At 43.4% G+C, this 13,913-nt stretch overlaps 2 protein-coding genes across 3 annotated transcripts in view; both read left to right on the top strand.

The window, feature by feature from the left end:
- Positions 1-4,927, top strand: part of SMIM36 (small integral membrane protein 36) — a 73,600-nt gene extending 68,673 nt beyond the window's left edge. The window contains exon 2 of the mRNA XM_048490439.1: positions 4,862-4,927. The gene's annotated coding sequence lies outside the window, so the exon portion shown is untranslated. The remainder of the gene's footprint in view (positions 1-4,861) is intronic.
- Positions 4,864-13,913, top strand: part of MMD (monocyte to macrophage differentiation associated) — a 36,258-nt gene continuing 27,208 nt past the window's right edge. The window contains exon 1 of one of the 2 annotated variants that reach the window (XM_048490437.1): positions 4,864-5,054. In XM_048490437.1, coding sequence (XP_048346394.1) covers positions 4,975-5,054 — 80 coding nt within the window. In that variant the 5' untranslated portion in view covers positions 4,864-4,974. Of the gene's footprint in view, positions 5,055-8,284; positions 8,627-13,913 lie in introns of those variants that run through there. The other variant, XM_048490438.1, reaches the window with a different exon arrangement.

The raw sequence follows: 13,913 nt of genomic DNA, 5'->3' as shown, positions 1-13,913 counted from the left end.
CTCATAAAAAGGACAATTCAACAGCATATGAGATACTGTTTCCACAGAACCCATGCCACACGGGCATTTCCTTTCTTTATGTGGGATTCCAAGGTGGCGTCCAAGGCTAAAGGAAGAAGGCAGGGCATTACACCTAGCTAAGGTGATTGCTCTACGCCACCGGGCCTCAACCAGGAGATAAAGGTACCGGGCTACAATTAATCTATCCACAGGTATTCCCAGAGAGATCGGGGAACAGGTTTTATTAGCTTCCTCTAGCATCTGTTGAAACTCTATCAAAAAGTCTCTTCTTGATAGCCCCATATTGTGGGTACAATCCAAAACATTTCTACTTAGAAGTTAGATTTGAGTCCAGGAGCACCTTAGAGACCAGCGAGTTATTTATATAAAATATTTATAAACCTGCCTTTCTTCCAAACAAGTCAGGGGAGATGTCATTCCTGGGTCTGGAAAGTTTGAAGGCACCCCATTAATGGATCACAGTATTTTTCATAAGTAAATAGCTTTAGTGGAGACTCAATTCAGATTAGGGCACTGAAGCACAAAAAGGGGATTTAACACTTTCCCACCAGCCCAGCTTTCTAGCCTAACCACAGTAAATGTACAGGTTGCTGGTATGTTTTCCCTGGCATGATAAATAGCAGCTCTCAGACGTGCAGTTTTGTCTGGTTTCGGGGAAAAGGTGACTCTCCACCAGTTCTCCCGCGCCATTGCCATGATCCAAATCAAAGGAGGTGTGGCAGCTATTTGCTCATAAAAATGTTTCGGAGAACATAAGAACATAAGAACAAGCCAGCTGGATCAGACCAGAGTCCATCTAGTCCAGCACTCTGCTACTCACAGTGGCCCACCAGGTGCCTTTGGGAGCTCACATGCAGGATGTGAAAGCAATGGCCTTCTGCGGCTGTTGCTCCCGATCACCTGATCTGTTAAGGCATTTGCAATCTCAGATCAAAGAGGATCAAGATTGGTAGCCATACATCGACTTCTCCTACATAAATCTGTCCAAGCCCTTTTTAAAGCTATCCAGGTTAGTGGCCATCACCACCTCCTGTGGCAGCATATTCCAAACACCAATCACACATTGCGTGAAGAAGTGTTTCCTTTTATTAGTCCAAATCTTCCCCCCAGCATTTTCAATGTATGCCCCCTGGTTCAATGTATGCCCCCTGGACAGTATATTTCATAGGAGGATTGGAATCCCACTGAAATTCTATATAAGGTGGGCAGCCCAATCCGGATGGGGGAGGATGAATGGGCTTTGGGAACAGTGCCGGGTCCCACTAATGCATTTGCCCCCTCTGCCAGCACACGAGGCACTGCTGGCAGCAGGGAGGGCAAAGGGTCCAGTGGTCGGGCGCCTCACATCTCCGTGGCGGCAAAATCGGGAAGCTGGTGCTGCCGCAGAGCAAAGCTAGCATCCAAATGGATGCTTGTGCAGAGGTGGGGTAGGCTGGGGTGTTCCCAGGGGTGGAGCCTGTTTGGGCTATGGGACAATTCAGGGGGCAAGAAAGTTTTCAGATTATCCTCCTTCCTGCATCACCGGAAGCCCCTTTGGAAGTGGAGCGGAACGTCCTTTGCCACGTCATCCTCAGCCACCTTCCACACTTCCCCCATATCTGAATTGCACATCCATCAAGTACACAGTTATACCCTGTTTCCCCGAATATAAGACATCCCCTGAAAATAAGACATAGTCGAGGTTTTGCTGAAGTGCAAAATATAAGGCATCCCCCGAAAGTAAGATGTAGCCAAGTTTTTGTTTGGAAGCACGCCCAACGAACAGAACACCAGAGCATGCAGCTGTGGAGCGGAAAAAATAAGACATCCCCTGAAAATAAGACATAGCGCATCTTTGGGAGCAAAAATTAATATAAGACACTGTCTTATTTTCGGGGAAACACGGTAGGTTTCATTGGCAGTTTGTGAACAAAATATGTTCATACTACCTTTGCAAACCCCCAATTGTCATTTAAAATTCCTAATTCCTCAAGGAAACCACTTTGAAGTTCAATTAAAAAAAGTCCAGGCAGTACAAATGAATCATACAATGTTAAACATATCCCAAAATTGTGGCAGATTTAAAAAAAAAATCTGACGGATCATAAAGCTTTATTGTTTGCAACAAGCCGAGTCACTGATGGTTCTTGTCTTTTCCCGAAACGAATGTGTAATCCTTACGTCAGTCAGGTAATTCTGCCATGTCCTTTGAAGGCTGGCAGCCTAAGATGCACAACAGAAAGAACATACTTACTTCTGAACATTGATTTTGTAGCAACTGGGTTTCTGTGCCAAGCTGTTGGCCCTCTTTTATTCTATCTGTGAGCCCGGAAAAGCTGCTGGGAATTAATTCTGTCAAAACTCATGTATGCCTACCACAAATGTGCGTAAGACAGGACAGCATCTTGTGGCATCGTTTAAAGACTTGATAGGTCAAATGCAACCTTCCTGTATCAACTTGGTGTGCATGGGCAGTTCCAGCTTGGCAGGTTGAAGTCTCAAAATCTAGGGGGGCTCCGGTCAAGGTGTATAATATTTTTGACACGGTCATAGGCCTTTCTTACACAGGTTGTCATCACGCACTGTAGTCTCTAAACAGTAATTTTCCCTGCACTAGCAGTGATTTCTGTGTAGATTTTGTCCTTCCAGAATTTATTCCACAACATGTTTACAAAGTTTGGTTATAGTACATTTTTCGCAGTGTTAATTTAAACATGTGCACATTTTTTTCAATCACTACAGTATTTAACAATGACATCATCTGTCCTTTAGAGGACATGATAAGCAAAGCTGCAATATATGTGTATTTCTCGTCTCTGCCTATATTTTATACCCTATTGACGGAGCTAGCAGTCTTCCCGTTGGAGAGGGTTTTTAACAATGGGCTTGCTGGGTGCCTTTGAATTTTGAAATCTGACATTTGAATTTGAATTTGATTTTAAATCTGTATTAACCGCTGTTTTTAAAAAAGGGATTGGTAATTTATTTGTATGGTTTAATTGTTTAATTTTGTTTGTGTTTAGTTGTACTATGATTTGATTTTGTTGTGAACCACCCAGAGTTTTTTGGGGATAGGGCGATATATAAGACTAAACAATAAATGAATGAATGAATGAATGAATGAATGAATGAATGAATGAATGAATGAATGAATGAATGAATGAATGAATATTTGAGTTGCCATAGCTTCGCAGACAGCCCCCTCACAACAAACAAAAAAGGGAAAAATGACACGTGCACAGGATTGCTAGGCTAAACAAACTTTATACATCTACTTTTTAAAGTGAAATAAAGTGGAAAAACAGATGAGCTGCATTGCAAACAGGGGAAACCTCCGTGGGGGATCTCTACAAAGAATCTGCTGCAGCACCCAAAATGGCAGGTGTGTGCAGTGGAAATGAAAGTAAGACATTTGGGCTGGAGAAATAAACTGTTCCCTGCTTGCTGGCATTAGCTCAGCAGGCAGGAATTGTCTTCAGCCCAGGTTGGGGGGGGAGGGGGAATATCGCTAGTTTAGCAATTTTTAAAAAACCCAGGTTGAGAGGAATATAACGGGCTGAACTCATTTTGGAGAAGATTGCTGTGCAAAGTTCTTCCCCAAAACATATTTTATAATATCTCAAATATGTTATATTTGTTCTGTGTGCAATCCACTACTGATTAATTTGTTGCTTGCTTTGGATTAGGGAGGAAATCCCAAATTTTAATATAGTGGCACCTTCCAGGGGTTCTCTGCTCAATTGCTTGATGTTGTAAAACGCTCGGGAGTTCCACTGACCTGCAGCTAGAGCTGCCAGCTCCAGTAGAGGAAATCCATGAGCCATGAGGGTAGAGTTTGGGGATGAGAACTCAGCAGAGATGCTAATCTTCTCAGTATGGTTTCACTTCTAGTACAAGCACTCTCAAAGCCAGCACAAGTTCAGCATGGGTGTGAGACGAGAGAGTCCTCCCTTCGAAAGGCCATTTTTCCGGTGAAACCAATCTCTGCAGTTCTTGAGAGCTTCAGACCTTTGCTGGAAATTGGCAACCCAACTTGCAGTAATGTATGCAGTGGAGTCAGCAGAAGTAGCCATTGAACTAGTCATTGTAGAACACAGGTTTTCTTTGAAGATTCGAGGCTGATTGGATAGTTTAGATCAATACAGAGAGCCAGCCTGGTGCAATGGTTAAGAGTGGTGGACTCTAATCTGGAGAACTGGGTTCAATTCCCCACTCCTCCACATGAATTCCCACCACCGGAACCGGTTGTTAAATTATTTGAATCCCACCACTGGTTGTACACCACCCAGAGCCCTTTGGGGATGGGGTGGTACATTAAATCTGATATATAAATAAATAAATAAATAAAAATTGGAATCACATGCATGCTCTTGCTTACTTCCTGATAATAATCCAGCTGCAGCATTCTGCACCCATTGAAGTCTCCAAAGTGACTTTGAGGGGAGACCTATGTAGAATACATTACAGTAGTCTAGTTTCAATGTTAGCAGGGTGTAGATCCAGGTGACCAAATTGGCCAAGTTAAGGGGGGGAGGGCTCTTCCAGGCTAAACTGAGTTGAAGAAAGCCTTTTTTTCCCCAGCTGCTTTCAAAACTGATAACCCTGTTGATACAGCTGAGCTTGAGAAAGAAAAAGTCAGCCATTAGGGATCACCTTTGCTCACTGTGTTATTATCCAGCCTACTTATATTGCAAAAGATCTGTCCTTAAGTGCTTTCGACCTTTCCCCCAGACTGCTTGTTGCCAGAGGAGTCACATCCTCTGGCAAGTTTCATCATTTCTTACTCCATACATTTCTGGTGGGCAGACCAGTTCTTGTGCATGCCTAAACTCATAATTTGTTTTCACTCTCATTTCTGAAGACTGAACAAGTCCAATCAACCTACACCAGGAGAAGGAAAGGATTCCACCCATTTAACTGATCTTCCATCGCTTGAGAAAGAGTCCAGCACTATAGTCTTGCTCTTCTGTTAAAATGGCCAACGGCTTATGGAGTAGAAAAAGGAAGTCTTTGACTATTAAGGAGCCGCTTGAGACCACGGGAGATCCTGAAATGTGAGTATCCAAGGTAGCAGGTAGCATATCAAGCTAAAGAGTACATCTTGGCAAGTTTAATTAGCAGTAATGTTCTGTTCCGGTGGTCATTAAAATCATTAAAAGTGGTTATCTAAATCAGTTCATCATGTTCTTGCGGGCTTCCCTGTTGAAGATATTCTTTCTGATGCAAAAGGCTGTTTTGGGGTGAGGGTTAGGGTTGTCTGATGGCTATCAGTGAATGTGCACGTAAAGTTCTGGCTTTAGGGAACATGCAGGACCCAGATTATTGTAGGATTTGTATGAAATGTATGAGCATGTGTTGCTGTCACAAGCTCTGTTTGTTTTTTTGTTTCCTGTTTTTAGTAGAGTCTTTGTCACAGCCAACATCCTGTAGCATTAACCATTTCTCTTTCTTCTTGTTTGGACTTCCAGTTATTTGGCCTGAGCCATCTGTGAAATGGAAGCAGCTATTAGAACCTAAACCCCTCCCCCCCCCTTTCATATAAACCTGTCATTCGGCCAGATTTGCATCTCTTTAGATAATAAAAAGGGCATACATAATGCAAAGTGACTGAGATGCTTGTAAAAAAAAATACAAAAGAAGCCTTTGATGCGTAACTGGACAAATAACAGCAAATCTGCCTAACTTTTTTCCCCTGAGGTATAATTCTTTTTGTGCCCCCATTCACCCTTGTGTGTACCCACTGAGAAGGGATACCAACACTGAACATTTTGTAAAACACTTCTCTGCTCAGCACAAGATTTGGTGAGGGCAGTTTAGAGCCAGCGTGGTGTAGTGGTTAAGAGCAGTGGACTCTAGAGGCCCATGTTTGATTCCCCACTCTTCCACATGGGCAGCGGACTCCTATCTGGTAACATTTTTATTTATTTATTTATTTTTATTTATTGGTTGGATTTATAGGTCGCCTCATCCCCGAAGGTCTCGAGGCGGCTCACAACATACTGTACATCACAGGTGCCAAACTCGCAGCCCTCCAGATGTTATGGACTACAGTTCCCATCATCCCCTGTCAGCATGATGCAGTAGACTACTGCAATTGATTTGCTGCTACTTATGGGAACTGTAGCCCATAACATCTGGAGGGCCGCGAGTTTGACACCTGTGCTGTACACCAACAATCCATAAAATGCATAATAACAATCTCATTAAAACAATTCATTAAAATAATCAATTAATTTAAGAACAGCAGCACATTTGTTTCCCCCCTCCTACACTTGACACCTTCTGGATGTGCTCTGCTGCTGCACCTTCATCTTCTCCTTCCTCTCGAACAGTTTTTCCTCTCTCTCCAGCCTGCGGCTTTCCCTCTCCTCCTTCCACTGCTCTCCCTGCATGCTCAGTTTCTGGATCTCTATCCCCTTCTCTGCCTGCAGCCTCAACTTTTTCAGCTCTAATTCCTTGAGTTGAACCTCGTCCTTTGGGTTTGGGCTCCTCGGGACAGTAGAGACTGAAGCTGTCCCTACTGACATGCCACAGCTTAGCAGAAGAGTTTTCATCTCATCTGCAGATCTATGGCTTCTGGCATTCCTCCTGAAGCTGTTGCTTTGTTGTCTTTAGTATTCTCAATTGCTCTGCTAGCTCCATCCTTGCTAGTCTGCTCTTGTAACCAAGCGCAAGAACTTTTATACCCATCCATCAAAGGGGCAAAGGGGCAGGTAAAGGGGGCAGGTAAGGGGGCAAGTCCCTTACCGAACACCAATAAAGAAACATCAATACAAAAGGAAGATACAATTACAACTTTTGTGAATGGGATCACGAAATCCCACTGTCAAGCGTCTTCCCGCGAGACTTCGCAATGGTGCTGAAAGGAAAGCGGAAAAGGTCCATTCAGAGAATATTCCCACATACTTATTTTCTTAAGAGAGAAACCCGCTGGACAAAATTTTGAAGGGATGGGAGCTGGGTTAAAGCTATCTTCAGATTCTTCTCTATCCTGATAGCTAGACCAGCTTGACATCTACCCTTGGGGTCAGTTCTAAAAGCTGGCAAACATTTCCTTCTGTTTGCCATCCACAAAGGTACTAGGAGCATAACTGGAGGGGGGGAAAGCAGCAGGTACAGCAGCCATCTTTTTCTCCCCGCAGGTCTAATAGCAGCTTCTGAGAGACTGGCAGATGAGAGAATCTTTGTAGGAGGAAAGTTGTCCTTTCTTTCACTATGAGTGTAAATAGCTGTAAAACCTATGGCCACCCTGTAGGGCACTGGTCTTCAAACTATGGCCCTCCAGATGTTCATAGACTACAATTCCCATGAGCCCTACCACTTGGCCATGCTGGCAGGAGCTGATGGGAATTGTAGTCCATGAACATCTGAAGGGCCGTAGTTTGAAGACCCCTGCGTGACAAGGCAAGAGACTAACAGAGTTGGTCTACCGCTGCTTTCCTCTGCATAGTGCCCCTGGAATTCCTTGGTGGTCTCCCATCCAAATACTAACCAGGGCCGATCCTGTTTACCATCTGAGATCAGCCTAGTTTGGGCCATTACATCCATTCAAATAAGCACCCTCACTTTATATCTTTGAAGTGAAAATACCCTGCCACAGGAGATCCTGACTGTGAATCTTTCATTATTTTCCTTTGTGAGTATTCCTTCCTAAGTATTGCTTTTAAGGGATTTCTGTCCTGCCTCCCCCCCCCCGCCCCCATAAATTTAAGGTAGCTTTACACAGGAGCCTCCCCTCCTATCACTGAACCAGAACCCCCAGTGCCCCCTTGTGCAAAGTTACTCCAGTCTCAGCCCACTGATTCCAATGCAAAAGACTGCAATAATGATAAGTTTTTAAACTGCAATAAGACTTCGTGGGATGGCACTGCCAGCTTGCCCGGGCGCTCGCCAGCCATTTCATATGCATCCTTCCCAGAACCCTCTTGTGTTAAGTTTCTCCAGTCTCAGCCCACTGGTTCCAACGCAGGACTGCAAAAATAATAAGTCTTGAACTGCAATAAAGCCTTCGTGGGACCGGGACGGCCCTGCCAGCTTGCCCTGAGTGCTCGCCAGCCACCTCCTATCCAAAGCGTCTGCATGCATCCTTCCTAGCTTGGGGACTCCTTGGAGCCAAAGGACTCCTCCGTTTCCCTCTCAGCCAAGCTTGGAGACCAATTCTCCTCGAGGAAGAGGAGCAGAGAAGAAGCCAGCCGGTGCCTCCATGACTCATCCTCCCCTCCACTGGATTTGAGCCACCACAGCTCTTCCCTCCCTCGCTGTCCTGCTTTCACCCGCCCCGTCCTCTCCCGCCCACCCCTCTTTCACCTCAGCCTCCATTTCCCGCCCATTGTTCTCCCTTCTTCCCGCCCAACGGGTGGCTCCTGTGGGCGGAGCTCCTTGGCCAGGCCTCGGCTGACACTGCAGGGGGCGGAGGAGCCGGGCGCCCGGTTGGGGATAGCGGAGGGCGCTCGTCCGTCGCTCCCCGGCCCGGTCCCCTCCGCTCGGGGCCGGGAAGCCAATGCGGGCCCGGACTCCGGCCCTGGCTGCCTCAGGAGCCGCGCGGAGCCCCCCGTGCCGACCCCCAGCTTGAGAAGAGGCGGGCGAAGCAGACTCCCATGCGGCGGCTGCAAGAGAGATTCAGGAGGTGAATGGGCGACGCTGACTCTCTCTTTTTTGGGGTGGGGTGGGGGGATCCCCAGAGTTGCAAGCCTAGATCCCCTGCAAAGTTCCCGAATGGCATGGTCAGGATCACTTTAAGGGCGATTGCGTGGTTCCCGCCCCCCCCCCCTTTATATTTTGCATTCGATGCAACTGATGCATTTTTTTGAAAAAAAAATTGGGTTTCCTTCTCTATTTTGAAAGTGCATTTCTGGGGATTCTCATTAGAGCAGGGATGGAGATTTGCGGATCTAGGAGCTACAGGGTTTTTTTTTTCCTAAAGATTATTTAATTTAGTTAACCTCAGTAGCCATTCGTTTCTGTGCATGATGATATTCCCTTTGCTTTTGTGGGTAAATGTGTAATGGACTTGCCACCCCTCTCTTAGGAATACCTGTAACCCTTGGCAACCCATTCCCCTAAAATTGCACCCCTGCATTAGCAAACGTAATGTTATGCATACCCCCAAATGTTTTGGCGTGTACCCCTGGAGGTACACATACCCCAGGTTGGGAACCACAGCCATAGGGTGTTTTTTGTTGGTAGTTGAAGTGTGAATGTGTGTTTCTCTAGGTGGGTGGATTTCAGGGTTATGGTTATGCCAGTAGCAATGTGGAGTGGTAATTATTCCAGAGTAGGTAAAGCAGAATTGCAATAGTAAAGGCAACATTTTGTGCAAAACAAGGCGAGAATTGGCTCATTTTGTAATAATGATATCATCCATTTATATTTTATATGGAGCAATATTTTAGTTTACTGTGCTTTAGTTTAGTTTAGTATACTATGTTGACTATGCTTTATAAGATTGATTTGTCACGCTGTTTTTGGTGTATGGTTGCTGATGTTGGATCGTAATAAGATTGATTTGGTACAACGGTTTGTTTGGAGGAATATTTTATTGACTGTATGTGTTGTAGGATTGATTCATCACGTTGTTTTTTGTGGGTGGTTGCTGATCTTGGATCGTAATAAGACTGGTGAACTCCTGATTATAGGACAGCCCGGGTTCTAAACAGCATATCTACATTGGCTTTTACTCCAAATCAGCCCTCCTACTATGTCACTCCTTGCCTTCTGCTTTTCCACATTGCATTTTGTATCTTAAGAATGAATAAAACTTTTGGCCTACTCCCAGGGAATTATTCCAAAACTCTTTTTTTATGTATACTGTTTTTTATTAATGTTCACAGCATATTTGACAGATATAAAAAGATATGAAACATAACAAACATCTACTCAAGATGATGTTAATATAATCATTCCAAAACGGATTCCAATGTAACATTCTAATATTATCAGAGAAACCATCACAAATTTGCTTAAGTCACTGTCTTCTATTCACCAACTCTAAAACACCTTCCCTGGTGGGTCTCCTAAATCTTAATCATTATCAAATTATTAATCCTCAAGGTTTTTTTATTTTTACATGATTGATTCAGCTTCACATGAAAAGTACAGTTCCCATCTCTTGGGAATTATTCCAAAACTCTTGGCCACTTGGATTGGTTGTTTTAATAGTGGGACAACTTTCCATCTTCCCTCCAGATGTTATGGACTATCGTTCCCATCATCCCCTGCCAGCATGATGCTTGCAGGGGATGATGGGAACGGTAGTCCATAACATCTGGAGGGCCACGAGTTTGACACCTATGAATGGAAAGGTGGTTTCTCCTTGTAACAGTGTAGGTCCAAAGAAACGGTTGAATATGAACATAACATAAGAACAAGCCAGCTGGATCAGACCAGAGTCCATCTAGTCCAGCTCTCTGCTACTCCCAGTGGCCCACCAGGTGCCATTGGGAGCTCACATGCAGGATGTGAAAGCAATGGCCTTCTGCGGCTGTTGCTCCCGAGCACCTGGACTGTTAAGGCATTTGCAATCTCAGATTGCAAGATTGGTAGCCATAAATCGACTTCTCCTCCATAAATCTGTCCAAGCCCCTTTTAAAGCTATCCAGGTTAGCGGCCACCATTGCCTCCTGTGGCAGCATATTCCAAACACCAATCACACGTTGCGTGAAGAAGTGTTTCCTTTTATTAGTCCTAATTCTTCCCCCCAGCATTTTCAATGGATGCCCCCTGATAAGTGCTGAAGTCTGGGGCTGCTGTATGAAAACTGATGGAGCTGTTTTCAGATGTATTATTTGAACAAGTCTTGTCCAGACTGGTGTGGAAAAGCACCCTTTTTGGAAGCTCTAGTCAACCATGCTTGTGAATAGGAACCTCTTTTACATCAATTTTGCCTTGATGAACAACTTATTTTATCTTGGAATGCATTGGGTGTTATCAGCTTTTATCTGACCTTTAATACTTAATCTTGCTGCGTAGCCATTGATTGATTCTTGTTATGTTGCCTGTTGCAGAAGTGCATCTTTGCTGTTGCAGGTAAATTTCCAGTGGGTTTGGCACCCCTCTCTTAAGAAAAATAAGTATGTGGGAATATTCCCACACTGACTTAGACATGTGATTGCAGGAACACAGTTCACAAAATTTCAACATGGATGTCCAGAAAGCATATATTTGTATCCACAGGATGTGTTTTCGCAGATCCTACTAAAAACCTTCGCCCAATTGTGTTCCCAAGAAGAATATCTCTTCCCACTGAGAATTTATCTGCTCTACCATGTGATTTTTTTCTACTCTTTTCTCTACTGCTCTGCATCTTTGGGGCATTTATACTACCTTCAGCTACCATTGTATATTGTAGTATTGTTGATTTGAGGGATATATACCGTATATACTCGTGTATAAGTCGACCCACAAATAAGTCGAGGCTCCTAATTCTACCACAAAAAACTGGGAAAACTATTGACTCGCGTATAAGTCGAGGGTGGGAAATGCAGCAGCTACTGGTAAATTTCAAAAATAAACATAGATACCAATAAAATTACATTAATTGAGGCATCAGTAGGTTAAATGTTTTTGAATATTTATTTCAAAGAAAAACAGTAAACTAGCTCTGTAAGTGGAAAAGAGGGTCAACAAGAAGAATATGGTATCAACAATAACTTTAAAAGTACAAAAACCTTAGCTTTTTTGTAAGGAAGGGTTTTAAACAATGGATCATACAATAAAAACTGGAATGAACACGCCTGTTCACTGTGACTCAAAACTACCCTGCTTTTTAAAAGAATAGCTCATTATTTTTAGTGTACATATTTTTAAAATTTCACATGGCAGGTGTCATTTTAGAAGGGACATTCACACAACCTGTCAGGGGAGGAATGTTTATGTTAGCAGTACCAATATTTCAGAGTATCTTTAGGAGAGCCTCCTGATGATACCACCCAGGTTTGGTGAAGTTTGGTTCAAGGGGTCCAAAGTTATGGACCCTCAAAAGGGTAGCCCCGTCTACTATTAGCTTCCATTGGAAACAATGGGGGATGAGAGAACCCACTTTGGAGATCCATAACTTTGGACTCCCTAAACCAAATATCACCAAACCTGGCTAGTATCAGGAAGAGATTATCCTGATGATACCACCCAGGTTTAGTGAAGTTTGGTTAAAAGGGGCCAAAGTTATGGACCCTCAAAATGTACCCCATCTACAATTAGCTCCCATTGGAAACAATGGGGGATGGGGCACCCACTTTGGACCCCCTGAACCAAATTTTACCAAACTTGGCTGGTATCATCGGGAGTGTCACCTGATGATACCCTGAAATTTTGGTGCCACAAACCTAAAAACTGCGTCCCCTGGCTGCTGACAAAGTAAGAACCCTAAAATATTTTTTCAAATAACACCTGACTCGTGTATAAGTCAAGGGGGGCTTTTTCAGCACCAAAAAAATGTGCTGAAAAACTCGACTTATACACGAGTATATACGGTATTGTCCTGGCTCAGATGTGGAATTATTTTGCCTGTTGAGACCTTTGATAATTAAAATCTTGAACTTGGTGCTAATTTAACTATTCTGATTTATTCTACTGGGTGGTGCTCCATTTTTTTTTTTTGTATGCGTACATTCGTTTCCTTACCCCACTGGCAAGAATTGATGTGGGACTTTCCGGTTGTTGAGATGTTGGATTTTTCAGTATCTGACATTGTACACCGTTTCTGTTTTGAGAGCCTCTTAAAATTACACAGCATTCAGAAGTATTGGCTAATTTCTTTTTCAGTTTCTGGGGAAAGAGGGTGGACCTGTGTTGAATAATAAGAGGAGGGGTGGTTGTACTTTTACTTTTAGAAAGGAACTAGATCATGGTAAAAAGGACTTTTTTTCTTTTGAACTGGGTGAAAGTTCATATATCTGGATCATATATCATTTATTTATTTATTTATTTATTTATTTGGTTTATAAACCGTCCTCCCCCTCATTCATAGGGAACTGAACTTCCTGTTTATATATAGTGGTAACGGGATTTTTAGCATTTTTCCCTCCTCAATGACTGACTGTTCCATAGGGCAGTGTTAACCTGTTCTTGTTGGCTGTTTCCAGTGTAGAACTTGGAAAAGAGGGGCAAGAGAGGAAAGTAAATTAATAAATAGTTGAAAAAAATTTATATAGAACCAGAATCCTACTGAAGATGGATCTGCTCAGATCAGAAATGAAGTAGTTTATAGACAATATAACTGAGCTTTTAGGATAAATATTTGCATCTGATGCTGAATATGTCGTATTAGAAGCCTGCATGATGTATTTATTCTAGTATATTTCTTCTCTGCTCCTATTACAGTATTCCAATCTTGGGAAATGTATATTCTTGACAAAGGAGGAGTAGAAACATGAATGAATAGCCATGTTTAGTTAGAAGCATGGTAAGACCTTCTCAGTACATGGATTGCCCCTGCATTCATAGACACAAGCAACATGTTGGCTGTTTTCCTTTTTTCTCTCCCAGTTTTGTTGTCCTTCCTTTGAACAACCTGTGAAGAACACATTTATCTTTCTCACGCAGATGAGTGCTGAACTGCTGGTTTTCAGCAAGGAGGTATAATATGAAATATGAAGTCCGTTCATGAAGCAGATGATAGATGTATTGGACTGATGTTCTTGTGACCAGTTTATATGAACGTAAGAAAAGTCATGCTGGATCAGACCAAGATCCATGAAGTCCAGCAGTCTGTTCCCATGCTGGTCAACCAGGTGTCTCTGGGAAACCCACGAACACAAATGTACCTTTGAAATGCTCTGTACTTCTGGGAAGACTGCTTAGGAACAGTATGGCCGTGTTCTAGCAGCATTCTCTCCTGACGTTTCGGCTGCATCTGTGGCTGGCATCTTCAGAGGATCTGAAGGATAGATCCTCTGAAGATGCCAGCCACAGATGCA

Source organism: Sphaerodactylus townsendi, linkage group LG03 (genome assembly GCF_021028975.2).
Source record: "Sphaerodactylus townsendi isolate TG3544 linkage group LG03, MPM_Stown_v2.3, whole genome shotgun sequence".
NCBI classification, from domain to species: domain Eukaryota; kingdom Metazoa; phylum Chordata; class Lepidosauria; order Squamata; family Sphaerodactylidae; genus Sphaerodactylus; species Sphaerodactylus townsendi.
Note: the sequence above shows the minus strand (reverse complement) of the source record. Positions and strands in the feature narration are given on the sequence as shown.